The sequence below is a fragment of the Coffea arabica genome, chromosome 11e (genome assembly GCF_036785885.1).
Source record: "Coffea arabica cultivar ET-39 chromosome 11e, Coffea Arabica ET-39 HiFi, whole genome shotgun sequence".
Taxonomy (NCBI): Eukaryota; Viridiplantae; Streptophyta; class Magnoliopsida; order Gentianales; family Rubiaceae; genus Coffea; species Coffea arabica.
Window position 1 is genome coordinate 11,578,307 of NC_092331.1, and position 27,120 is coordinate 11,605,426.

Below are 27,120 nucleotides of genomic sequence, written 5' to 3' on the forward strand. Positions count from 1 at the left end.
TATTGGACATTTCTTCCAACTCATTAACTGGAGTATTATCTGAAAACCATTTTGCGAAACTCGGAGATCTAAAGTTATTGAACCTATCTGAAAACTTATTTGCTCTGAATGTGAGCTGCTGGTGGGTTCCTCCTTATTCGCTCGGAGATCTAAGGATGATAGGATGTGAAATAATTATTTTTCTGTTCGCATTAGAATGCATTAAATATTCTATATCGAGCAATTTATAGGTTGTTTATCTTGCTTACTGATCTAATTTTTGCGTCAACAGATTTAAACACTTTAGAAGAATTCTATACTTATTTATGCTAATAATTGATTTAGTTGTTTAATTTCTAATTGATATACATTCTAGCTTTTCTGCCAACAACTCTTATGAATTACCAACTAATGATTTTCAGGTATTACATTAATTCTACCCACCCAAGTTTCATTCTCGAAACTTAATTTGACCAGATTAGCATAAAAACAAACTGCCCTTCCAATTATATCACTTTACATGAACAAGTATTAATTAAACTACTAGTATTTAGGGCACAAACCAATGTGTGTACACCTAATAAAAAACATATTATTAAAATTTTGAGTAAATTTGTTGAAATCATTTTCAAAGGAATTGGTTTTATATTTTTGACAATGGATATTGGAAAATTCATGAAAATAAGTGTACAAATAGATAGTTATTTAGCAGTAATCCATAACCATAATCGATAGTTGATTACATTGGGTAGCTAGCAAGGGTAGTTAAAAAATAATATAAAATGACAAAATTTTATGTATACCAAAAGCCCTCTCCCCCTTTATATATTTACCACAAAAGCTTTCTCCACCTTCACATAGAGCATAGATATTATTTACTCAAGGACAATTCATGTCCCCCCCTCTCTCCTTCCCCTCCTCACCTTTTTGGTCAATCGTCAACTCCTATTACTACTCCTACTCTAACCAATATTAGGGAATGATCCAACTGGACCAATGGGGCTGGAGGAAGAAGATCTCACCTGTATATCAAAGAGGTTCACTAGACCAAAGAAGGGTTGCTTCATGTTCAAATCCGCTATTCTTTTTACAAGGCCATAGAAATTTCAAACACCTGATGCCCATTACGTTTCCCTTGCGTCAACATAAATCCAAACATCAAGAAGAAATTCCACTTAATTAACCTTATTTTCATTTGAACTTTAGTTATTTCTAAAGTGATAATCATGTCTTACTATTCATTAAAGTAACCTACTATCAATAAAAACTCCACTAGTAAATTCCGTGCTCTCACTTTCTGATTTGCCAGATTCTCAGTTGCACCCCGAATTTACTTCATACTACATGCCATCACAGTGGATCTAGAAATATTATAACATAACCACCTAGAAATTTCTTCAAGATATAATCCTTTTCAATAACATCACCCACTCATGATTTTCAATCTAGAATTACAAGTAGTTTTAAGATTCAAATCAAGTGATCATAAAGCCATGTGAGAAAAACTAATGAACATAAATTAAATTTCTAACTCATCGAATGCCATAAATGGTCCTATTAGAAACTAATTCTTGCAATCAATAATTGGTAGACATGCAATAAAAATGTGTCCTAGGCCTCCTGATCTTTTAAACAAACATGTAAGAGCAGAAGGGGTTTCATGAACATCCTCCCAATGAGGAATGTTATATGAACGGATCCCAATCACAAATTAAAATTCATAAAAAAAGAGAGAAACTCTAAAAAACTGGGCAATTCCAATAAAGTTTGATAAAAGTTGATAAGAGAATGAGATATTACTTAGGCCCTATTTGGCAAATAACTCCCAATAAATATCTGGGTAAAACTTAGGCCTCGTTTGGTGAATAAGTTTTTTGGATGTTTGTCTAAAATTTTACTATAACTTACTGTAAAAATTGTAGGAAAAATTTTTAAAATGAAAAAAAATTTTCTTTTCTTTTTATTTCTTTTTCTTTTTCTTTTTATTTCTTTCTTTCTTTGTTCTTTTCTTTCCTTTCTTCTTCATCTCCCTTCCCCGTCCCCTGCCACATCTCCCTTCCAGCTGGAACAAGAAATTTTTTTGCTCTTTTCTCTTTCCCTCTCTTCTCTCTCCCCTCCCCTCTCGCCCCTTTCCCGGGTGCTTTCTAGTCGTGTGACCAGATCGGGCAAAGGGGTAAGGGAAGGGTGGTGAGGGAGGGAGAAGGGGGGAGAGAAGTGGCGGGAAAGAGAGGAGGAGAGGGGGAGAGGAAGAAGAGGAAGAAAAAAAAAAGATCGGCCGGCGCCGAGGTGGTGGTGGGTTGAGATGGAAGGAGAAAGGAGGAAGAAAATTTTTTTTGTGTGTTTTGGATATTTTGAAATATGTAATTAAAGTTGTTAAAAAATTGATAGGAAACAAACTTAGCCAAAAATTCATTTGCCAAATAGGCCATTAGTTCTAGGAATGTTTTGAAAAACCTTGTTAGAGGGATAGTGAAATTCTTGTTGTCCATTAATATCTAAGGTCATGTTATTCAATAATGGTAATTGTGAAAAATTTTTCTCTTTTTTGATTGATTTTTATTCATAAATTCAAGCTATTATTCAAATTATAGTAATTTATTGATGAATTTGGATTATTTATTGTTGAATTTGGCTAGGTACAAAGTTAATTGAAGATGCATAAAAGTTTCCTAAATAAGGCAGCCCGTTTCGACATTGCTTTCGATGATGTGTGGATTATGTTTGTGAACTTTAATGACACAAAGGGGCAAGCTACTCCTACTACTGCTACTTATTTTGCATTTGGGGATGAGTCCCGCATCTCGCGCTGGAGTTGATACCGGTGTAGTAAAATAGTAATCCGATATGCAACTAACGAATTTTGTTTTAAAAGCTATATATAACGGAAATGTGTGAGAACCAGAGAAAATTATGTGTGCGCCCTAAATTTATTTCATTTTATTTACTTTGATATTAGAAATATTATATATAACGAATAAATGGTTAAATTAAATGCCTAATTGAATCCTTATGAAATTGAGAATTTAGAAAATATCCTAGAACAGTGTAGAAAAATTTTATGAATTAAATAAATATATGGCATTCATATCGTAATTTATGTCATTTGCAAATATTACTAGACACGTAACATATACTATATAGTTCAATAGGTACATGTCTAATAAATCCTTCTTAAAGCTAAATGTGTGAAAATCTACTAGATCAACGTAAGAAAATTTTCCACGAAAATACAAATTAAGTTAGGAGTGAATGTATGAAATAATAAACTAAAGGACCAATTTAACCATTAATGGATGGACAATTAACCATGCAACCAAGAGAGGAATTGAGCATCTGGACAACCGAGGAACTTAGGCAATCAAATGCTTAATTACTAGAGCGGTGATTGAGAGAACACTAGGAAGAAAACAGCTCAAGTAGTAAGTAGCACCGACTGGGAAACATTGACCACCGAGTGCACTGTTCCTTCTGATTCTAGAGTCTTATAAGCTGTTAAGTCCAAGCGGTGGCTGAAGGAAAAATCAAGAGAAATCCACAGCCAATAATTTGCTAAGTCAAGCGGTGGAAGTGAGGAAACAAATAGAAAGTGGCTTGCTAAGTTGGGCGGTGGCCGAGTGGAGAAGCGAGGCTTCAATTCTTTTCTTACCAACCAAACACCAAGAGCAAAACTGAGAGACTAAGCCATTTCTTTTCATCTCAAGGCACAACCGAGAGAATGGAAAATATTTCTGGTTCTTCCTTGTTCCAGTTTTCAACCGAGAGAGTGAGGAAGAGAGTTAGACATTTGCTAGCTTTATTTCTCCAGCTTGTAACCTCAAAACCGTGAGCCAAAGTGAGTGAGAGGGAGAGAAATTCTGGTGGTATACTTCACTTAACGGGCTCAATCGAATGAGAGTGAAGTAGATTGAAGAAAGAGTGAGAGTTGGTGCAATTTTGAGGAACCGAAGCTCAACTTGGAGCCATCTGCACTTGCTGAATTCTAGAGGAAATGAGTTCTTGTCCTTAGTTTAGCTACCCGAGAGACATTAGGAGGAAAAGGAGAGAAGGACCAAAAGAAAGAAACAACAACAACAACTAGGAACTCATTTCTGGCCTCCTTCAACCGTGAGAACCAGCCACAAAGAAAGCAGGAATGCAGTCTATCGAGCTAAGAATGGGAGAGAGAAACCAGAATTTTATTTTCCTAACTTAGAACCATAAGAACCAGAGGTAAACTACTGTCTTTCTCTTCCTTTTCTTCTACGTTTAGCTAATAGTCTTTTAGACTGAGTTGGAACCAAGTAAAAGAAAACTTTCTGGAAAACAAAGGTTGTCAAAGTTGGAAATGTTCGTTTGAAGCTGCATGTTCTCACTCTAATGTTTATATGATTGCAAGTTAGATTTGAGTGTAAAATGAAGAGATTATTAGAGGAAATTTCATACTTTTTTCCTTCATCTTGGCTGAGAGAACAAAAGAGAGTATTCTCCAACTTTTTTTCTCTTCAAACCTTGGCTATAAATTCTATATTGTGATTCAAAACACCTCATAGAATAATAATTATCACCTAGATATTAAGTTTGAATGAGGAAAATAAAGAATTTTATGGAGAAAACTTGTTTTTCAAACTACCTACTTGCTGGAATTTTTCAACCTCAGCCGAGAGAGATGGAAGGGATATTTTCTGATATTTCTCTATAGATTTTGGGCTGTAAACTTTCATATTAAGGTTGATTACACCTTATAATATCATTAGATGGTCATGTATGTGAATTTTGGGGTGAAAATGTGATTTTTACGGCTGGATTCTTGTTTGAAAGACTGTTAGGCTAATAAACCATTTACAGTTTAGTTAATGGAATTTCTTGGCATTTGAATGGATATTTTAGTATAAAATTTGCTGGAAATGCTTGATTTGTACTTGTTGGTGTATTATGAGTTTGTTAGTGAGTGATTGGTGGCTGGAAATAAAATCTAAATAGTTAAAATGGAAGGGAAAGTTTGCTATACCAACTATAGGAATCAAAGGAGCCTTGTAACTTATATAAGAAGATATCCATTTATTACTTGGTTTAATAGGCTCTATATAAATTGTATACACATCTTAAGGTAATAAACTAGTTATGCATGTGGTCTTGGTTAATAACAGATGGAATTATGTGACAAGAAAGTACTTTAAGGTTAGCTACTTCTAAACTTACCTTGTTAAACGTTAATGTTGAGTTTTAGTATGATAAATCTAACAGCATAAAAGTAGTGAAGTGACATTACTGGAATTGCTACTTAAACTTCCTTTCTTTTGGAAATTAAAAGTCGAAGTAACAAGTGAGTGTGAGAAAATGCACTAGTCGCCTCATTTAAACATAGCAATGACTTAGATTTCGGGTGGAATGGTGACTTAAGGCTGGCATACAACACGTATGTTGATTATACTTTAGAACTTCACCAAATGAGTAGTTAAATAATTATGGCAATTATAACTTGTCTCAGGAGACAGCGGTGTGCAAGAAAGCAATTAAGAGATCGAAGTGTAACTTTTGATTAGGGTGAGTGTTTCCGAATTTATGTGTTTAACTATTTATGTTTATTTAAGTGAAATTATGTGATAAATGTGCTTATTATGTATATTGCTAGTGATTTATTGTAAAGTGTATCTCAATTGTCTCTCGCCTTCTAAATCGATGGTGTACTTTATCGCACTCGGCTTAGTTGAGGTTGAAGGTTGATAATTGACTAAATGTTACTGTTAGTGTGTATGAATGTAAGCCGTATGTGTACTTTATCGCATCGGCTAAAATGGGCCTCAAAACCCTCTGTTCAATAGACTATTTGAGCCAGCAAAGGGCTTGGTCGGATAGGACGGAAGCTTTGGGTAACTGTTTGGTATACTCGAGTATTACCCTGAAGTTGGGAGATTATTCAACTGATTACTGAATGTAGGGGATTGTTTATTGTTTTAGAGGACATAAGGAGGTGGATTGGCGGAGTGTGCAATGATATTAAAATGAATGTACAATGACACTGAAACGAGTGTGCAATGACATTGAAATGACACTGAATTACTGAACGGAACTAAGTGCTACGTCTGGAACGGACAGGAGCCACCTCTAGAGTCCGTATCAGTACCGTATCCTTTGAGGTGATTGATTACTTTTATTAAATTTGATATCCTGAATTGTTAAGTTTGGTGAATGTTTTATACTGCTAATTGGTTGTTGTATCCTTTCAAAAGTGACTATACAGTGAAATGTGCATTAGTTGCTTAATTTTACTGGTTAAGTGTTTATTGAATGTTACTTGTTCGACAAACCTTACTGAACTTTAGCTCAACCTTTTAGTTTTGTTTTCCTTACAGGAGTTGGTGGTCAGGGAATGAACGAGGGATCTTAGGGAGTTAACGTGAACACTTTTGTGATTGTAAATCCTTTAATATCATATTATGGTTGAGGCTATTATATTGAACTTGGTATTGTAAAAGATTTGAGCGTTTGGTTTTGGTTTATCGAAATGTTATCTCTGACATTAATGTAAGTGATTGAACCCTGGCGAAAGCCAGGCAGGTGGTCCGCTAATTTCTAGGGTATGCCCTAGGAGAAGGTGGGGCCGTCACAAAATGATTATTCGTAAAGAAACTTATTTAAAAGTTGAAATTACCCTTGTTTTGAAACTCAAATGGCTGAAGCGAACAAAGTACATAAACATAATATGTATGACACTCTAACCCCATATGATTTTATATTTTACCATAGAACCCCTTATAATTTAATGTTTTACCATATAACTCCCTTATGGCTTTCACTATATATACATAATCCCCTTATAGTTAATAAATAATTTTCAACTTTATATAGGGCATTTTTTATATTTTAATTGATTCCATTATAGATTGCAAATTTCGTTAATTTGACGCTTTAATTCAGACAATAAGAGAGTTATGTATAACTTTTGAAATCATAAGAAGATTATGTATAAAAAAATATTAAATCATAGGGGAGTAAAATGTAATTTAACTGTGTGCAGCATCCAGCCCCTCTGGCTGCTGTCACTGGATTGGGAGGAATATAGTATATGAAAGGCTGCATGCAACGTCCAGCCTCTCTACCACTGTGGGTCATGACTTTAATTTCTTCACGGGTAGACTTGTAGTTGCCAGACTCAACACGTCACAAAGTTTGTACCCAATTTCGAACGCTATATGGGCACGTCGAGATATTGAAGGCTGTTCATTTACGATTGTTTTGGTTACTCCAAAATTTAAATGTGCATTTGAAATTCATTAAATATCTGTTTACTCTTCTTTTAGCTTCAACCTTTTATATATTCAAAACCACCAAAATGTTTTGCTTATATTTAAAAAAAAAAAAAAAAAAAAAGAGAAGAGTTTATCAAGTCTCATTGAACGTGTTAAACAAAGTTTTTACCACAAAAAAAAAAAAGAAATATAGCTGGATCCATGCAAATATCTGTAAAGGCTTTGTAAAGTATGTGGATCCTATTCTATAAGTAATTAATTTTTTTTTTGGGTTATTCTTGGAAATAGACTACTGCAACCAGTTACTATTTAAGTGGTCCATGGCAGTAACTCTGATACAGATCGACAAATGAATACATATTTTTCAGGAACTTTAAGTCATTGTCATTTTATCAGCAATTTTCTACAAGCATTTAGAACCATAGATGATGCTTTATCAGAGCTTACTTTATCAGACGACCAATACCAAAGGAATTGAATACGCATCTCCTTAATACTACTTCATCATTATTAGCTGATTGATTTGGTAGTAATATTCCTGTCACTTTTGCTGCATTAAATAAGCTTATTAATCAATTGTCACTTGCGAGAAAGCTTGATAAAAAAAAAAAAAAAAAATCATCTCCAAAAACAAGTTGGCTATGACAGGAATGGGAGAGGGGTAATGACAATCGTCAGTAGAATCGTTTCGAAACGATGTAAAAGGGAATCAACAGGCAAGTTATCAAATATTTGTAATAAACTCTTAAAACACACATGTTATATACTTAAACTACTGTTCACGACGACCCTCCAAGTTTGTTGAGTTAGAGTTACATATATCGTTATCTCACCTTTACAACATGAATTTTTATGTTATTGGCAAAATCTGAGTCATGAACCTTCCGAAACGTTCATCAGTTTCGTGACAACCATTTAGTCCGACAAAAACACTTGTCTTGTTGTAAAGTGAACTAGAAAAATTAACTCGCAGTATATTTCTTAGAAGAATAGACTAAGTACCATCCGTTAGCCAACCACAAGTATAGCAATTGAATCAATTATCCTGACTGATTCTTAGACTGTTTATTCCAAAAAATTGCCGAATAATGATATTATGAAGTATGTAACTACTTTATGCTGCTGATACATGTTTTCATCGAGTGATAAAATTTATTATGTATTCTGTACTTATTGTTGTAGTATCTATCTACATATTTTATCTTTAGCATTTAATATTTACGTCCATTATATTCTGTAGTTATTGTTGTAATGATTTCCACGAAGACTTCAAGTCATTGTGCCTGTTTCAAGTCATCGTGAGCTATTGTTCCGAACCATAGAGGTTCTTGCGTGAATATGTTTGTACTGGAGAACGAATGTGTATCTAGTGATGATACATAGGACAACTGAAAGAAAAAATACTTATAAACAACGCATTGTTTATTTATTTATCATTTTCGTCTCCGGCATTAACAAGCAGGAGTACATTTGATTTCATCCCTCCTTCAGCAGATAGCGATCGAGAGGAACTGATCAGGCAGCACGAGCATAGGACCGTAGCATGGACTGGAAATTTACCTCGTGATGAAGGTAGGGGAAAACCATGATGCCTCCATAAACAGGAGACTTCTTCAGATAGGGAAGAACATGATAAACTAGCTCATTAGGTGGGATGTAACCGCCCTCAGGTGCGATAGTAGGGGAGATAGGTATTCCCAGGTACAATTTATGAACGCCTGGATAATCAGACCAATTGTCCCAGCTCCGGAAGAGGAGACTGGTATCTTTTGGAGGGGTAAACTGACAAGATGGGTTGTCAAAAAATTCCACCCGCACCTGATCGACGACTCCAGTTCTGATAGTTGTGTCGAGAGCAGGGTCAGGAATAGGACATTCCGCCGCTACAGCTAAGATTACATTTGAGTATCCCTTAAGTGCCCGAGCAAGATCATCCAAGTAAGTCGTGTTTCCGCTGTGGATGTGAAGCTCTACGCCATCTAAAACAGCTTTGCCGAATGGACGGTCGCTTGATTTACCACCTAAGTAAGTGTTCCAGACATAGGCTGCCACTTCTTCCGCATCTTCGACGGAAGAAAGGCTCGGCTGTCCTGCGATAGAAATAAACACTTTGGTCTGATGTTTCTGGCAAGATTCTATGTCTGATGCGCTCGGCAAAGGATGACTTATGTTCAATTCAGGCATGCGGCCGCCGCCAAAATCTTCCAGAAAGGCAATATTAACATCGGTAGCGAATTCTTGCCTGCAGAACTCAGCCAAACTTGATGGTTCGTCATGGCCTCGGCCCCAGTACCGGACAATTCCAGCAGCTTCGGAGGGCCCGATCAGAGAAGCAATCAACAACAGGAATGTTATTGCTGAGAACAGTGGTTGCAAAGAGGCAGCCATTTTTTTTTCTTTCTTTTCAGTGATTTTTGCAGCTTTGCTTTGGTGAGTTCACTTGCAGAATGACTGACCATTTTATAGATGGGTTTATCTCAAGTGGATGTTCAGCATCTAGAAAATCCAAACATCCGTACATGAAAACGTGAATGACATGATTTCTCATTTCTGCGCTCAAAAAGGTGAATGGTATTATTTTTGTGTTTTAATATTGCTAGAGACTACCGTTGTACTCGCCTAACCTCATCCGCAACTGGATGAAGAAAGATCTTTTTCTTTTTCTTTTTTTTTCTGGAGATTACATGGCAGCTACGGGGGAAGTGGAACTGGTCCAAATGGATCCTTGAGACCAACGAGGACTGAATCACCGTTGAATTAAACACCCGCTAGATTTTAGAAGAATTTGCATATCGAGTGATAATTGACAAAAGGCAAAGTTAGAACCCGTCAATCAATCGGTGCAAACTAGAAGTTTTGTTCGAAATGTAAAATTTCCACGAACATTCTTGAAGTAAAAAGCGTGCTCAAGTAGTCTACGAAATCCTTCAACTATGGTACAATAAAGTGAAATGAGTGCCTTTCAATGTACTAACCTGATCTAAATTATGAATGTCTCACTGCTGCTTCAAGTGCAATTTTAATTTACACTTTTTGCCATCTCTCTATAACTTTAAAAATTAAAGTGACCTGCAGAACATGCCCTTACTAGTTGGATAGATCAGTAATAGTAGAAATGTAAAGTTCAATACTTTCACCTCAAAAGTAACTGCAAAATATGTCAGTTGGAATGATCCCATTTAATTATGTTAAAAATATATCACTACTAGTAGAAATATAAAGTTCAAATCACCCCTTATTTAATTATGTTAAGTTGTTAAGATTTTCCCACTCAATCCTTCAACAATCAACAGCTGTGATGGTGTTGTGACGTTTGGTCTTAAGCAAGAAAATTTTTTTTCCTCGCCCTCAATGTGAATGTGACTCTCATATATAAATAATCTCATAGCAAAATATGTTCTTACTGATCACAGAAGTGAAGCATACGAATTAGCCATCACGGGCTAAGACAACAGAGGCAAGCCAAGCTCCAAAGCCAATTCCCAGTTGGTTCTAGTTAAAGGGATCTTCCTCTAGCCTGCTTTAACATCCTTTACAGGAGCCCAAACATGGCATATAATAGTCACTCTCTTAATAAATGCAATTAATTAATCATACCAAATATAACGATTGGATTGGGTATTGTAGCACACCTTAGTTTTTCTTCTGTTCCCTATTTTACTTAGTTTCAAACATGCCCTACAATGTTCAACCCTCTAATAATGCAATTAAATAAATATACCAAAAAAATCTATACATAGTTGAAACTAAAAATAATTATATCCATAATAATAAATATAAAAAATTGACTAAAAAACAATCTTTGACTAACATAAACTAATAATCTAAGTTCTTGTCCTCCAAAGAAATAACAATATTCCAAATCATATAAGTTGAACAGCTTAGCAAATTAGCAAAATTGACTAACAAACACAACACAAGATTACAAAATATTCAACATTTTTGTGTTCTTTTCCTAACTAAAATTTACAAATCATACCCCAAAAAAAAAAGAACTAATCTAAGTTCCTATCCTCGAAAGATATAACAAGATTCCAAATCATATAGTTGAACAATTTAGAGAATTAGCAAATTGACTAAAAAAATACAAAAAGAGAACAAAAAAATTTTCAATATTTTTTGTATTGCTTTCCTAATCAGAAGGACCGCTCCTGAACGGTCCCCTCACAGAAAGAAAGGTAAGGCCAGAAATAAACCACGTCAAAAGGCTTCAGTTTGGCCCAAAACGACGTCGTTTTATTAAGTGAGACAATAAAAAAAATGGTTATGCTCTGCTGACCGTAACGGCAAGAAACGGAACTTTATGACCACTAGTAAGCAAAGTCCCGCCCAAACCAAAATGAAAAGCCGCACTTAGACTCCCACCCAAACCAGACGAAGCAGTTGCATGCGAAAAGCCACGAAGGGAGAAATAAGAGGGGAAAATACGAGATTGGCAACACTCTCCGGCGTGACATTGCGAAAAGCTGTGGAAGTGCAACATTGGATACTGAAAAAATAGCAAGGAGAAGCAAGAAGTGGTGGAGTGGTGGACAAATTTCTGGTGATTCGGATTTGTTATAAGAAGAAGAAAGGTGAACCCAAGGTTGAAGAGCGGAAGATCGTAGGCGCGGGAGTAGTGAACGACCGAAAATCAGTCAGGTATTCAAATTTTTTTGAGGCCTACGATGATGCAGTAACATGTGTGATTTGACATGCTTGTTGAAGGACCTTACTTGTGGATGTTGTTGGCGTACAGTAGGATGATCGCTTAGAGGGATATCACGTGAGCACAATTTTGTGTATAGTAATGAGTAAGTGCAGCATGATAGGAGTATTATGAGTTAGTTTTTGAGCATGACAGAGTGAGAGTGGGAAAGAAGGGGGAAATCGTGCGGCACAACTGCTTGAGAAAATGTGTGCATGGGTTCGATAGTTAGTATTGAAAAAATGGATGCAGATTATAATTGAAAAAATGTTATCATGAAATTGGGATGGCGTTTTTGGGTCTTGAATGGTGTAAGTTTATTGTATTAGTTCGTGTGCACGAACACAGTGTTGGATAATTGTTACATGTTGTGGTTGAACAGGTACATAGAAATAATAGAGTTCAAATGTTTTGTACTGAGTTGTGCGTCTCATACTTGCTAATGAAAATGTTATTTTGAAATTGGGATGGCGTTTTTGGGTCTTGAATAGTGTAAGTGTGTTGGATAATTGTTACATGTTGTGGTTGAACAGGTACATAGAAATAATAGAGTTCAAATGTTTTGTACTGAGTTGTGCGTCTCATACTTGCTAATGAAAATGTTATTTTGAAATTGAGATGTCGTATTTGTGTCTTGATTGGTGTAAGTTTATTGTATTAGGGCGTGTGCATTAACACAGTGTTGGATAATTGTTACATGTTGTGGTTTAACAGGTACAGAGAAATAACAGAGTTTTAATGTTTTGTACTCAGTTGTGCTTCTCATATTTTCTTTTACATTGATGTTACAGGTTATTGGTTTACTTGCATAAAGAGAGACAAGTTTCTAGGTTGGAAGTGAATGAGTACGAGAGTAGGTTATAAGTTGGCAATGTGAGACAGACGGAATAACAAATCATGAGGTTTAGCATAGTTAGTGTGGAATAACGGTTAAGAATCTTACTAGTTATTGTAGGTGCACATCATGTTGGATAGTCATTACACGCAGTCATTTAATAGTGACACTAGGAGAAGTGCACTGTAAAATTGGATGAACAATGACGTAAAATTGTTTAACGGGTTTGTTGCTTCATTCATATTGTTGAAGAGGGTGATAAATAAAGGAGAATGTGATTGAATTGAACTTGATAGGCAGGGGAATAGATTATGAAATGACTAAATGAGGGATAATTAACCAGAAAATTTGGTATTGAGACAAACAAATTGTGAAAAGGAAGATTACTTGTACAATAATTGTTGTGGTTGGACATCATCTTTGATAGTTGTTACACGTAATAGATCAGAAGTTACAATAATAGAACTGGTCTATAGAATTTCATGAAGATACTATAAATTTGGATGGCCCCTTATTCTACTGCATTGGTATTGTACAGTAGCATAATAAATAGAAGAAGAAATTGATGGATGAAGTACAATCTGATAGGTAGAACAACAGATTATGTAGATTAGTGGCAGTTGGAATAAATAACAAACTGTGAAGAATGAGTTACTGAGTGTGAGAAAAAATGTTACAGGTTGTACTATAACTAGCGTGACTAATATTTGATGCTCATATATTATGTTTAGCAGTACTTCATGATATGTTATGACTGTGGTTGGAAAAAAAATTTTGGAACTGAAGTGCAATATGTTTGTTAAAAACATTAGTTTACAATGGCAAGAACGCGAGCAGGAAGCACACTTCAGGAAGCAGACAGAGAAGAACTCGCCGAAACAAGTGGTGGTACAGAACACGGTGCAGCACCCACTTCATCGAATAGGTAAGTGGCCAGTGCTTGCGTAAGGTCTTGGCAGGTTAGACTTGGCATCATTATTCAGCATTACAATGTTGACTGTTCAGGGGCAGGATGGGAAGGAAAAGAAGCAGTAAAAGGAATGATCGTTTAGGTGGGGAGGAAGAACTGATTACAGCGGGAACAAGCGAGGTCGCAGAACCAGTCCCACCATTGAATCCATGGATGAAGTTCAGGTAAGATTATTGAATATGAGGGAAAAATAATGGTACTAAATAGCACATATAACTTTGGAGTTTTGAATGTGGACAGGAAAGAGTATCAACACACGGTTTCGGCGAAGGGTGTTAAGCTGACCGAGGTATGCTGTCCTAGCAAAATAAACTGAAGAATCATTGAACCGATGGGGTGCCTAAGGGAAAAATAGTGAAACGAGCAATTATTTTGTGTTTAGTCTAACGTGTTTTTTGATTTTATTTATTCAATGCAGTACAATGACATTGCCCGGGCAGCATATAATAAGTTGAGTGAGGAAGAAATGAGGAAGCGAAAGGAGGAATATTTGAAAGAGAAAGAAGAGTATGAGAAAGAAATGGAACGTCTAGGAAAGCCGATATTGCGAAAAGCACGGGTTCAAATCAAGGTAAATACACGGCATGATTCATCAAACATTTAATGAAACTTATATTAGTCTAATGCATATATCTAAAAAATGGTGTAGAATCAGAAGTACACTATCCGATGCTCGCCAAAGCAGATGTCAAGTTTAGTTTCACGAATCGATGAAACTAAGAAGCAGCAGATTAGAGACATAGGATTTGGAGGGCTGCTAGACATACAGTGTCACTGGATTCCTAGTGGCATAGCTACCTGGCTTGTTGACAACTTTAATCCGACATTGAGCAGTTTAAATGTTGGTGGAGATGGTGTGCTACCTTTAACGTCAAAGGATATCAGTTTAATCCTGGGGATCCCGAACGAAGGTCCCGTTCCAGTTGAAGACACCGATACAACCGAGGTTGGGGGAAGTGGACCAAGTCGTAGGACATACAAATGGAATGAGCTCCCAAATGAGTTGGTAGCCATGAATGCAGGGGAAGAATTCTTAAGACTATTCGTGGCATTTTGTTGTGGATGTCTACTGGCTCCAACCACTAGAGCCGAGCACAAAATAAAGGTTTGGAACTGTACGCAATTGGTTGATAGGGTAGCCAGATTGAACTGGGCTGAGTATGTGAGGATCGTACTATGCAATAAGGTGCTAGAGGTGCAAAAGAAAAGTGAAAAGCAGCACCAATACGTTGGCGGTTGTATCTTCGTTCTGCTGGTAAGATTAGATAGTTGTAGTCATGACGAAAATATGCTCTAATTGTTACACAGTGCACCAGAGAGTCAATTAGTTTTGCGTGCCTTCATAACTACTGTCTGTATTTCCACATTTTATCAAATTCAGTGCGATGGATTGATTAGATTATGCTCAAATGAATGCGTCTACGATGATGTTTTAACAGTGTGGTCAAGTTTATCTACAGTTGAATTAATTACTGTATTGTATTGCAGATTCATTATCTTGATCGGGTACAAATACTGAAGCATAAAGTGTCGAGGACTACTCCGCGAGCTAAGGCATGGACAGATGCTCTGATCTCTGAAAGGGATGCACTTGAGATTAAAAATCTTGGAGCTTATGGAAAAGGAAAACTGGTAAAATGTTATATATTATTGATCTCATTTCATATAAAAGGTAGTGGTCTATGTATTGCGTGGCTTTTCTATTGAAATGGTTGGTTTAATTTGTTGTTAAAGATTGGACAATATGATCCGGAAGATAATGAATATGATGGGCAGAGTACTGAACTACCCCCTGATTTGGTAGGAATGCTGATGAACAGCGGGCACGCCGATATCGGTGTAAGTGGGTCTGTTCCATGATTTAATGAAATTTGTTGTTTGATTAGACGTAATTACTGCATATTGTAAGCAACGTTATTGGTTATTGATAGGCCTATCAACTTCATTCATGTTGTAGTATCATGTTAATATGTGATACCAATCCCAATATTACATCCCTGTCTAGAGAGTTATTAAAAATTAAGTCACATGAATGGAAATACAGAAATATAGTGATCTCTTGGCCAATCATGTTATAAATGTATGAAGTTTCAATGATCCCGGGTGACCATTTTATTTTTTAGTATATAAGTTACAGTTATAGAACCTATGGCCGCAATTCAAATGTTAAATTAAGAACCTTTGCGTAAATGTACTATTGTATATGCCTGTATTGTATGAAATTGTTGAGAGCATGTGGCTCATTTATGGATTGATAATTTCATCATCTAACTGCAGGCTGAGCTAAATGAGCTGTATAACATTGCTGTTAGTAGCCAACGAAGGATATTGAAGATTGCAGAAATCCTCTCCTCTCAGCCGAGAGCAAAAGCTTCCACTTCTGGGACTGAAGCATTGGACAAAGGAAAAAAACCTGTACAGGAGGACTATACAATGCACAAGAGTCCTGATACCGAAGAAGAGCCGGAATTTCAATCTGCCGAAGAAGGGGCAGACGACGAGGATGATGATGCTGAAGAAATTGATGCGGAAGGGTCTGATGAAGACGAGCATAATGCAGCGCAGGCCGAGAAAGACGATGCCAATACGAGGACAAATATTGAAGGTATCCAAGATCCAGAGCTGAATGAAGATGTAATGGACGTGGAGAATCCAATTCCTACCTCATCAGTCGTACCCGATAACAGCAGTCGCGGATTGGAACAAGGGACCACCATGACAACAACTGCGCAAGGAAGCATTATACAGCTTCAAGAGCAAGAGCAGGAGCAATACAGGTCAAACGTCATAGAACCTGCCGAAGAGGGTCAATGTACGGTGCAACCACCTTTGCACGCCAGTGCATCGACGTCACATCTGCTTGAGCAAGAAATGCCACGAAAGTTGCGATCATATGGTCGAAAGCGGAAAGGTTGGTATACTGTTATTATTCATAAGGTTGTAATTCATGTACTATGACTGTAACATCTATTATCATATACGGTAACTGTGTTTATACCATCATGATGCTACGTACACGGGTCTGAACTCTGGCTTGTCATCATCGAAAACTTGTTAAGCATACTGTCATACCCTGTCCGATATGAAACACATATGAAGTTGATGTAACAAACGTAATTAGGCATATTATGAAAGTATGACTTTATTGATGTTAAGAAGTTAGTGTGTTTCGAAAAATGTTAGTTACATTGCAGTGGAAAAATGTTACAAAATAGTTATTGAAAAGTTACAGTGTGTTTAAAAATTGTTACCAAAAAATGTGGAAACTTATAGATTAAAAATTAGTATGTTTGAAGAATGTTTACAGTGTGCTTGAAGTTTGTCACGAAATAGTAACCTGAAAGTTACAGTTTGCTCTATTGAATACACAACTCCATATTCGCGGATCGTTAGTCACGGAATTTATTTTACATTATTGTACAATAGTTACCGGAAAGCTATTTCATAATTAATGCAGGTGATGTAATTGAAGAATTTTAGTTACGAAGTGTTTGTAACTTGTTACATGAGTGATTATTTAGACGAAAGTTGAATGTTATTGGAGACTGTTAGTCATTATAATTAATAGATAAGTTACAGTTTCCAAAATTCAAACATAACTCCATATTAAATGATTGCTGTTTAAATGTGTGTTTGTAGGTTGATACTCACTTATTTATTGGTCAAAGTGCATTTGAAAACTCTTAGAAACGGTTAGTTTAGCATACTGTTATGGTGTGATTGAAGTCTGTTACAAATTAGTTATTGAGAAGTTAGTGTGTTTGAAAATTTATCACAACTGTTTGAAAAGTGTTAGTTACAGTGTGTTTGAAGAGTTGTACAAATAGTTCTTAGGACAGTTACATTGCATTTAGTGAAATAATCGATTGGTGTTTGATGACTGCTAATTGCATTGTGTCTGAAGAATGAAGCAAAATACCTTATAATTTGTTAGACGACAACAAATGAATGTCATATGAAATGCATGTTATTTGTCTTTTGTAGGAGGCCTTGACGTTGAGGTGAAGCACAAGTCTACACGTGCAACAAAGAAGAGCACTGTTCTGCGGTCAGCAGAGTTCATTCTACCAGCACCTGTGACAGTTAGCCTATACGAAAAAAATGTGGCTGCATATGCATGGGATCCGGACCAAAATCCCAAGTAAGATTCTTGACAAAACTATTAATTCGATCTTGTGATCCATTCACTACAATAAGTACGCGTGTGGTTCATAAGAAGATGGCATAGAAAAATAGATTGAATATGGATGAGATTGGAGTTCATATACATTAGTCAGATTTTCGTGTTTTGGAGTAGGAGTAATAATTATTAGTAAATCGTTTAATTGTGTCCTGGATGTGATAGGGACATACTTGTTCAAATGTATCAATTTTCGCTGACTCGGCTTGACTTGAAGACAATGGAAAATGGCATGCATGTGTCTAATCGGGTCAGTAGTTCATTACTTTTAGTCAAAAAGTTTGATTATGTATCTATTGATTGGAATAGTCATACGTAAACTCACCCAAGCAACACTCAATTATATGTTTTGATCACCATTTGCCATTGATTAGGTGATTGATATGTTTGCCCGTCTCATGAATTGGGGTGGAAGAACTGCCAAAATTAGGAAGCTTGAACGCTACATCGTAGAACCTGTTGCAGTTGTGAGTTTGAAATTTGGACTGCATCCTACAGTTGTGTTAAAGATGCTCATCATCATATCTGAATTGGTATTACGATCCAACACACCATTATTAATGTCTTCTATGCACCTTTCACTCGGCTATGTTATTGGTTGCAGGAAGGAATTTTAAAAATGGGAAAATTCGACAAGCTCTCTGATGCCAGCTTATCTGCTAAGCTTCTAAAGCTCTTCAAGGTTCGCAATAACAATACGGGGGTTGATCCTGCAAATTGTGATTGGGTATGCAATTATCAGTTTTAATCCAAAACTTCTTATGTGACTGTTAAACATTCAAAACATAGTCATACTCGGTTATGTAGAATGACCTGTCTGACCTTTTTCATACCTCATTTGGCGCAGATACTTGTGCCAGTATGCATAGAGGGGTCTTGGTTTGTCTACAGCTTCGGTGTCTCAGAGAAAGAAGTGCACGTGCTAGACCCTGATAGCAGTCAAGCAAAGAGCAAAGACATTAGTGTACTGAATCGACTGGTATGTTGGACAAATTGCTAAATGCATTACACGACATGACAGTGCCACATTAGTGGATTGTAATCAGTTTTACATAATCTTTGGTGATATAGAAACGTTCACTGGGTTTGGTTGTGGCGGCAAAGTTTGGCAAGGAAATTGACTTCTCCAGTTTCGGATTTTCTGTTGCCGATGTCCCTCATCACTCACCCAACAAAGTGTAAATAGTTTGACTTCTCCCGTCATTATTGTTAGAGCGTGTACTAAGTTTTTTGTCCAACATATATACCATAACTGACTAATGAGAAGACAACGTGACCAGGTGTGACAGTGGTGTTTTCGTTATGACATTCCTAGAGCATTGGAGCGGAAGGTTGGCTGTTCGGCTTACAGAGGTATTACAATTGATATCCCTTTTCTCCCTACAATCCATCTGAAATTGATTTAATGCTTGTTACCTCGGCACTCAACTATGCTAATTCCTACCTCTTGTGCTGATAGGAAAATGTTGGCAAGTATCGAGTGCTGTACACAGCTCGATTGTGTAACTCAGCGGAGAACTCAAAGTTTCCGGACAGCTTCGCAAACCTGCAAGTACCTAAACGGGCGCAGTTGAATGTTGGTAATGCCTGATTTATAAGTATTCATGACTGGGAGAGAAAGAAATTCACAAAATTGCATTTGACGTGCTTTTGTATATTATTACATGTGTATTACAGCTTTTGGATTACTGTAACTAATTTTATTATGGAGTCTACTCAGAAGGACCTTTCTTTTGAGACAGTAGTTTTGTTTTTCTGGAGACATTAGCATCAATACTGATTAGCAATTTTTATCGTGGTGCTGTTTATTTATCATTTGTGGCCATAAATTCTGAATTTAATTCAGATTTTCTATTGACACTAGAATAATGTCAGTAATAACATTAACGGAGCATTAATTGGTTCAATTGTGTCGTGAATCTATGGTTCAAAGATGCTCGTCGTGACTCTGTGCCAACTATACTAGAACCTACATTGAACAATGTGTAACTATAGAACAAGCGCCCAATTAGTTTGTTGCAAAATTAGTTATTGAAAAGTTACAGTTTGAAAATTAATACAAAACTTCATATATAACTGCTGGTAGTTACAAAGTGTTTGTAGGTTGTTAGTCAAGAATTATTGGGAAGTTACAGTGTTTTGTATGACTGTAACAAAATAGTTATTTGGGAAGTTACAGTTTGAAAATTAATACAAAACTTCATATTTGAAAACTGTTAGTTACGATGTGTTTGTACGTTGTTACAAAATAGTTTTGGGAAAGTTATAGTGTGTTCGTAGAATGTTACAGAATAGTTAGTTGGGAAGTTGCAGTTTGAAAATTAATATAAAACTCCATATTTGAAAACTGTTAATTACAAAGTGTTTGTAGGTTGTTACAAAATAGTTTTTTAAAAGTTACAGTGTGCTCGCTAAGTATTACAAAATAGTTAGTTGGAAAGTTGCAGTTTGAAAATTAATATAAAAGTCCATATTTGAAAACTGTTAATTACAAAGTGTTTGTAGGTTGTTACAAAATAGTTTTTTAAAAGTTACAAAATGTGCTCGCTAAGTATTACAAAATAGTTAGTTGGAAAGTTGCAGTTTGAAAATTAATACAAAAGTCCATATTTGAAGTCTGTTGGTTACGAAGTGTTTGTAAATTGTTACAAAATAGTTATTGGGAAGTTACAGTATGTTCGAAAACCGTTACAAAACAGTTACTCGCAAGGGGATAGTTTGAAAATTTTTACAAAACTCCATATTTGAAAATTGTTAGTTACGAAGTATTTGTAGGTTGTTACAAAATAGTTATTGGGAAGTTGAATGTTATTAAAGACTATTACAAAATGCTTCAATGGGAAGTTAGAGTGTGAAAATTAATACAAAACTCCATGTTTGATGATTGCATGCTACAGTGTGCTTATAGGTTGTTACAAAATAGTTATTGTGACAAATGACGAATGGCATTCAAATAAAATAGTTTATTTGAACACACTCGAAAATGGCATGCATGTGTCGAATCGGGTCAGTAGTTTATTACATTTATTCAAAAAGTTTGATTATCAATTTATTTATTGGATTAGTGATACGTAAACCCAATTGTAACAGTCAATTACATGTTTTGGGTTTTGTGTATGTCTTAAAAAAACATGTTACTTATTCTATACTTACTAATTCTCCAGAATTTAGTTACTAGCTTATATCGTTTCTTGCCACATATTAACTCCCACCTATGTGTACGTCCGTGTTAGCTCATGATCGACACACAACCATTAATTCAACAGAAGGTTAAAACACTAAAGCTTATGTGACCCAAAAGGAGTTTTAGATCGTTCAAATGTCTTCATCGAGCAATTTTGGTAGCGGATCTACTGAGTTAAGGTACCAATATCGGTACTGCCACTGCGGAAAAAGGGCTGGGCTGAAGATCGTGGAGTCACAGAAACCAACGAAGGGGTTGCTGTACTTCTATTGTGAAGGAAAAACTTGTGCTTTTTTCGCTTGGTGTCATCCAATAGGGAGGAATCATGAGCAAGTTCAGGCTAACTACTGCCCTCCCTCACCGAATCGACAAGCAATAAGTAGAGAAAGCTCCTTCGACAGTCCCGGAACAGTGCAAAATGAACCAAACTCTTTCCCGTATCATGTGCATCGAATCGAACAAGATATTCGACAAATGAAAACCTTCATGATGATATCGGTAGCGGTCGCCTTTCTGTTGATCCTAATAGCAATTTTTCGCTGACAGCACTTTCAATTTTTCGCCCCATGGGAGGGTATAAACTTCGCCTGTAGTTTGTCGGAGATGTATCCTTCATAGGCAAAGTTACACTGACATCCTTGTACTGTTGACTTTCCATTTTGGCAGGTGATCTAGAAGATAGAGTAAACAGTAGATCCAGTCGTATAGTTGTATGAAACTGGTGAAGTCACACTATTAGTTTTTTGTGGAGTTATATGATTGCTCTTTTATCTGAAATCACCTGTGTTGTTCAATTGTTTTGTGTTAATGACTCCAACTAATTGAAACTATTAATTGTATAATGATGCACAAATGGTTACCTTAATTGTAAATTGTTACAATTCGTACGTTCTTACTTACAGCTTTGTTCGTCCTAAGTTACAACATTCAGTGAATTAGTTGTAAAATTGAAAATCTTTAATAAAGCATCAGGAGCAGAAGGAGGTGCTTATTCAGGTACTATCACATTGTGGGTCATTGAATGACCAACGTTTTACACATATGACTCTGGGCCAAAAAACTGACATTCATTGTGAGATTTTGTGCACAATATTTTGCGTATTACTGTGTATGCACAATGTCGAAATTAAGGTCACTAATGTGTAACTCAATATTCACATCGGTACCCTTAACATTGCAATACAGGTCTTACCATGATAAAAATTGCCCAATTGGTATTTTATTTTCTGATGCTGATTAGTGACACGACGTAACACTTATTATTTTATGTATCGATACTAAAAATATAGTTCAACAAATTTTGTCCATACGATTGACAAACTGTTCATATATTGTTACAATTCGTAAGTTATTATTTACCTCTTTGTTCGTTCTGAGTTACAACATACATAAAATTTCTGGTCGAATTTGAAATCTCCTATAGAGCATTGGAGCAGAAGGAGGTACGAACCGCTCATAGAGGTAGTAAATTTGGGTCATACACCGACCAAGGTCATAGAGTGTTACACATCTGACTCTTGGCCAAGAAACTGTTGCATAATTTGGGCTGTCATACCTCCCTGTGACAGTGTAACTGTGCATGCACACAGTGAAATGTACATGAATCTAAGGTGTAACTCTGTATCCACGTGACTCTTAAAAGTTGGTGGACAGGACCTAAACATGATAAAAGCTGCAAACATGTGTTGAAGTCTGTAAACGATTGGCAACAGCACGTAACACGTATATTCACTGTCGGTACAACAAATCTGGCCTGGAAACGTAACAAAACTTATCCGACATGGTTCAGGCACTGCATGTGGGTCTACAGTCTCTTCTCCCGTGATGTACTAGTTGCCCTCATATGCGTTCGTGAAGATCTCACTATTTTAATGAGATGTTCGAGAAAGTCTCGCTACGCAATGTTTTGGGGTTCGAAACGATCATCGTAACTATTCTCAATAGATACTTAATAAAGTGTCTAAGAAATTTAATGTGTCAGTGGGAGGAATTATCGTTTCTACCAAGGGCAATAGCACAAACAAGAGAAGAGAAAAGGTTCATCGAATATTAACTAGTTGTATTATCACTAGTTGTAATATCGGGGAATATTTAGTTGGAATATTATTCAGTTTTAAATAGAGCAAACGAAAAGCTGCTGATTGCAAATTCATTAGTTATAATAAATTGTAACATACAACTAACTGGTTGTAACGCAATCCGTACATAGTGAAACGTACAGGTCACTGATGTGTAACTGTTTATCCACATGACCCTTAATATTGGTGTACAGGTCATTTCATGACAAAAGCTGCAAAATTTGTTTTATTGTGTGAACAGAGAACCACTACAATTCAATGGCATGCATCGAACTCTACAGCTTCAACTGCAACGACAAAATTGTTTGGCCTGGAATGCGTTGTCCAGTGATATTTTACCACATTGTGAGGGTCCTGCGGAGTATAAAAGGGGGCGGTTGCAGAAGTATATCCCTCAACAACAAAAATTTTTCTGTCCACCTTTCATTACTACACAAACATTTTCCATTTTCAATAACTTCACACTTCCCATTTCTTTCTACTGAAGGGTGGCAATGAACCCGTGCATGAAATTTATTATTAGTATTTTCCAACCCTCCTCTAACCTCAATTGCAGTGTCATCAATAGAGGGTTCACACAGAAATCAAGTTCTTGGGTGCCAAATAGCAGCCAGTAGGTTGCATGATGTTCGAGAAGATCTCGCTAATTTAATGAGATGTTCGAGAAGGCCTCGCTACATCAATTGTTTTGGGGTTCGAATCGACCATCTCTATATTCTCAATAGACACTTACTAAAGTGTCTAAGAAATTTTATGTGTTAGAGGGGAGGACTTTTTGTTTGTGCCAAGTGCAATTGCACAAACGAGAGAAGAGGAAAAGTTCATCAGATATTAACTAGTTGTAGTATCACTAGTTGTAATATCAGGGAATTTCTAGTTGTAATATCAGTAGTTTTAACTAGATAAGACGAAAAACTGCCGATTGCAAATTCATTAGTTGTAATGAATTGTAACAAATACATAACTGGTTGTAACTCAACATGTACATAGAGTAATCAAAATTTGTTGCATTTTAAATATTAGTTACCCTACTTTCAAATTACTTGTCCCAATGAAGTATCATGTTCTTCTGCGAAACTGTTACTTATTATGTGGTCATGTGGAACCAAACCATGCCGCAAATTGTAAGTTCATTTCTGTACTGAAAGAGTAATACCTATTGAAGTGCCTGTAATACTATCTGTAATACTTATCGTTAATATAATTGTAAACAAATTGTCTAAATTTTAACATATAGGCAAATGACAAGGTGCCTGTACAAGCACATCAATAAGCGGTAACAGCTTATTAACGTCCTGTAACGTACATATGCTAGTGGCAACTTCTTGTTACACTTGAAAAGTAAGGTGACTGACGAATAATTGGAAATTCACCTGAACCAATTGTTGTTGGAGTACAGGTTATGACCCAATCAAATTAAACCATTATTTCATCCACACACTATACATTTGACTAAACGTTGAATCTATTCTCTCGTTAATAGGTGGTTGTCATGCCTTCATCTAATCACCCAGGAGTACTATCCCGTGGAGAACAACATGAAATGACATAGCAAGCAGTTGGTCAAGTTGCCAGAAGAAACCATTTACTATGTATGGTCTCAAATAGGTGCTCTGTTAAAAATTTCTACCTCTTTTTTTCTCTCACCTAATTCTTTATCAGTAGATACTTCTAACATCCAACCAAAAAGCAGTAGGTATTAGTATAGTCATGCAATCCACAAACGAAGGATCTCATACAAGTTTACCATCAAATGTTCGGCAAAAAAGACGGAAAGTATCGTTGGATCCAACAAATGCCATAAGCAAGTACGAAACACCAGATGGGAGGGTTTTATATGGTACCAAACGCGAGTTCAGGAACGCTCCACTTAACACCAACAACTCTCTGGGACTAGCTGGTCACATTTTTAAAAATATCGTCAACGATCATCTACCGTCTGGCTATTTCGTTATGGACCATGAACCCATATGGGAGCCTGTTCGTGAGCGAAGAATGGAATTAGAGGTATTTTGTCGCTGGCATGGCATCCGCGTCCCGAGAACAAGGTCAGCGGATCTTGTTATAGGACCACAAGCCAATGATGCCAGCGTATTACATAGACTACAGCGAGAAGTTATGCAGATGGAGCGTAGGCTTCACAGGTTCCACGAGATCCAGGCCGCAAAAATACATGGTATTGGAAAACATTTTGATGTTCAACACATTTTAGCAGATCCCATGCTTATATCGGACCCGGACCTATCTGACTTTACTGAATCAAGCGACGATGACTTTCAAAGGTACATACCCCATTGTCTAATGCATGACGGCGTTCCCAGGTGTTGTATGGGATACAACTGATAACAAGGGATGTAGTTCAATGTTTGTTAGGGTAGCGGTAAAACTATACTCATTATAATCTCTACTCAAATAAATTGCTTACCATATTTGGATATTAATAATGCCTGTTACTCAGTCGTAACTAGTTGTAACGTAACAGTAACAGATCCCTAACTGGTTGTAACCCATTGTGTACTGTTCGTTATTCCTTTTTGTTGCATTGTAAAACTTCATTTTAACGTTACAAATTAGTTGTCCAAGGAATCATTTTCTTATGCGCACCTATTACCTAGACGTGGTCGTGACCTGGTTTGATCATAATTTAATTAACCTAAAAACTTGTAATACCAATTGATGTGCCTGTGATATATCATGTCAATGGTGCACTAAATTCGTCAAGCGATGCAAAACAAATGGCCTAAATGATAATGTTTTATAAAAATAGCCCAATAATAATTCGAATTTATCATCATAACAAAATCAAGACAATTTAGACTTTAGATTGTGTTATCTTATACATCGTACCTTTGACGGTGCGATCTATGCCAATAAATATGTTATTAAGCTATGCAATTGAACGTAGTAGAATGATATACATATCACGACAACCATTCAACTGTTATGGTCGATTTAGTGAAAAAAATCCGATCACAAAAAACACGTTCAATTCTATTGTAAAATTGTTACTTCAATTTTCTACCAACTTTATAATTTTCTAATTGATGACTACTAACACTAGATGCGATTACAATTGTAATCCACTTGTCTAAATTTGAAAAGAGTGAAACATCAATGGTGCCTGTATAACCTCGTCAATAAGTTGTAACAACTTATTAACTGCTTGTAACGTACATATGCAACATTCTCAGGTTGGGACAACCACTTAATGTCTCGTTGAAAATATATAGTTACACATCATTCATCAACCTCATTCTGGGGGGAGGCGACGTCAACGCGTAGTTGCAATCCCTGTGTGTTATTTCTTCCCTGAAATGGGTAACGATGGCAAATCAGCAAATATTATTAATAAAACATACGATTAATGATATACGATGTCCAAGTCTCCAATTAATAACATTACATAAATATGTGCTGTAACGATAAAAGTTTATCACCTGAGGTGATGGTGCAAATACATGATATGCATCAACATCACAGTGTGTTGAAATTGCCCCACGCTCCTCCTACATTATATAGTATAAGTAATCGACTGTCAACAAATCATTACCAGTGCCTATATTGCTCACTTATAAAGTTAAATTGGACTAGACATTATAACAAAAATGATATATCAGACCATTAAGACATCTCTGATGGAGTTATGCTTGGAAAAAATAGGAAATCTGGGATGCATCCATTCTGTAGGGACACTTGCAGGAGGCCCCTGATTAGCCAAACGGTGGATCTTGAAATAATAAAAAATAATACGTTATTAAAGCGAGCATACGTTAACTACATAATTTGCATGATTTGACAGCCTTCGGGAGCCCACCGTTACAATTAAAGAAAAAAAGGTAGCTCTACTACATGAACAAGAAGGTTTTATTTTAACTACTAAATGTATGCATACCGTTTGACTTTCATCGATATCGGGAGCAACAACATTTGGAGGACCATTCACTGTCTGACTCATTGAATGCGTCTACAAGTTTCGTA

At 36.2% G+C, this 27,120-nt stretch overlaps 3 protein-coding genes and 2 long non-coding RNA genes across 5 annotated transcripts; 3 read left to right on the forward strand and 2 right to left on the reverse strand.

Moving 5' to 3' along the window:
- The first annotated feature begins 3,490 nt into the window (after window positions 1-3,490).
- Window positions 3,491-6,487, forward strand: LOC113719151 (uncharacterized). The gene is made up of 3 exons (XR_003454768.2): window positions 3,491-4,188; window positions 5,447-5,502; window positions 6,312-6,487. It is a non-coding gene; the product is annotated as an uncharacterized lncRNA (long non-coding RNA).
- Window positions 6,488-8,609: 2,122 nt separating this feature from the next.
- LOC113719150 (acidic endochitinase) lies at window positions 8,610-9,650 on the reverse strand. The gene has a single exon (XM_027244239.2). The coding sequence runs from the start codon at window positions 9,594-9,596 to the stop codon at window positions 8,724-8,726; it is 873 nt and encodes a 290-aa protein (XP_027100040.1). The 5' UTR covers window positions 9,597-9,650; the 3' UTR covers window positions 8,610-8,723.
- Window positions 9,651-13,548: 3,898 nt separating this feature from the next.
- LOC140021637 (uncharacterized) lies at window positions 13,549-16,384 on the forward strand. The gene is made up of 9 exons (XM_072072917.1): window positions 13,549-13,655; window positions 13,736-13,864; window positions 13,941-13,989; window positions 14,119-14,271; window positions 14,350-14,955; window positions 15,189-15,332; window positions 15,435-15,539; window positions 15,978-16,305; window positions 16,350-16,384. The coding sequence occupies exons 1-9, from the start codon at window positions 13,549-13,551 to the stop codon at window positions 16,382-16,384; spliced, it is 1,656 nt and encodes a 551-aa protein (XP_071929018.1).
- A 2,304-nt stretch (window positions 16,385-18,688) lies between these two features.
- LOC113719016 (uncharacterized) lies at window positions 18,689-19,643 on the forward strand. The gene is made up of 4 exons (XM_072072922.1): window positions 18,689-18,859; window positions 18,952-19,058; window positions 19,161-19,233; window positions 19,340-19,643. Exons 1-4 carry the CDS (start codon window positions 18,689-18,691, stop codon window positions 19,469-19,471), a joined length of 483 nt encoding a protein of 160 aa, XP_071929023.1. The 3' UTR covers window positions 19,472-19,643.
- Window positions 19,644-26,196: 6,553 nt separating this feature from the next.
- On the reverse strand, window positions 26,197-27,102 carry LOC140021071 (uncharacterized). Its single transcript, XR_011825049.1, has 4 exons — window positions 27,035-27,102; window positions 26,762-26,869; window positions 26,580-26,648; window positions 26,197-26,451 (listed from the first exon to the last, which is right to left on the reverse strand). It is a non-coding gene; the product is annotated as an uncharacterized lncRNA (long non-coding RNA).
- Window positions 27,103-27,120: the final 18 nt, after the last annotated feature.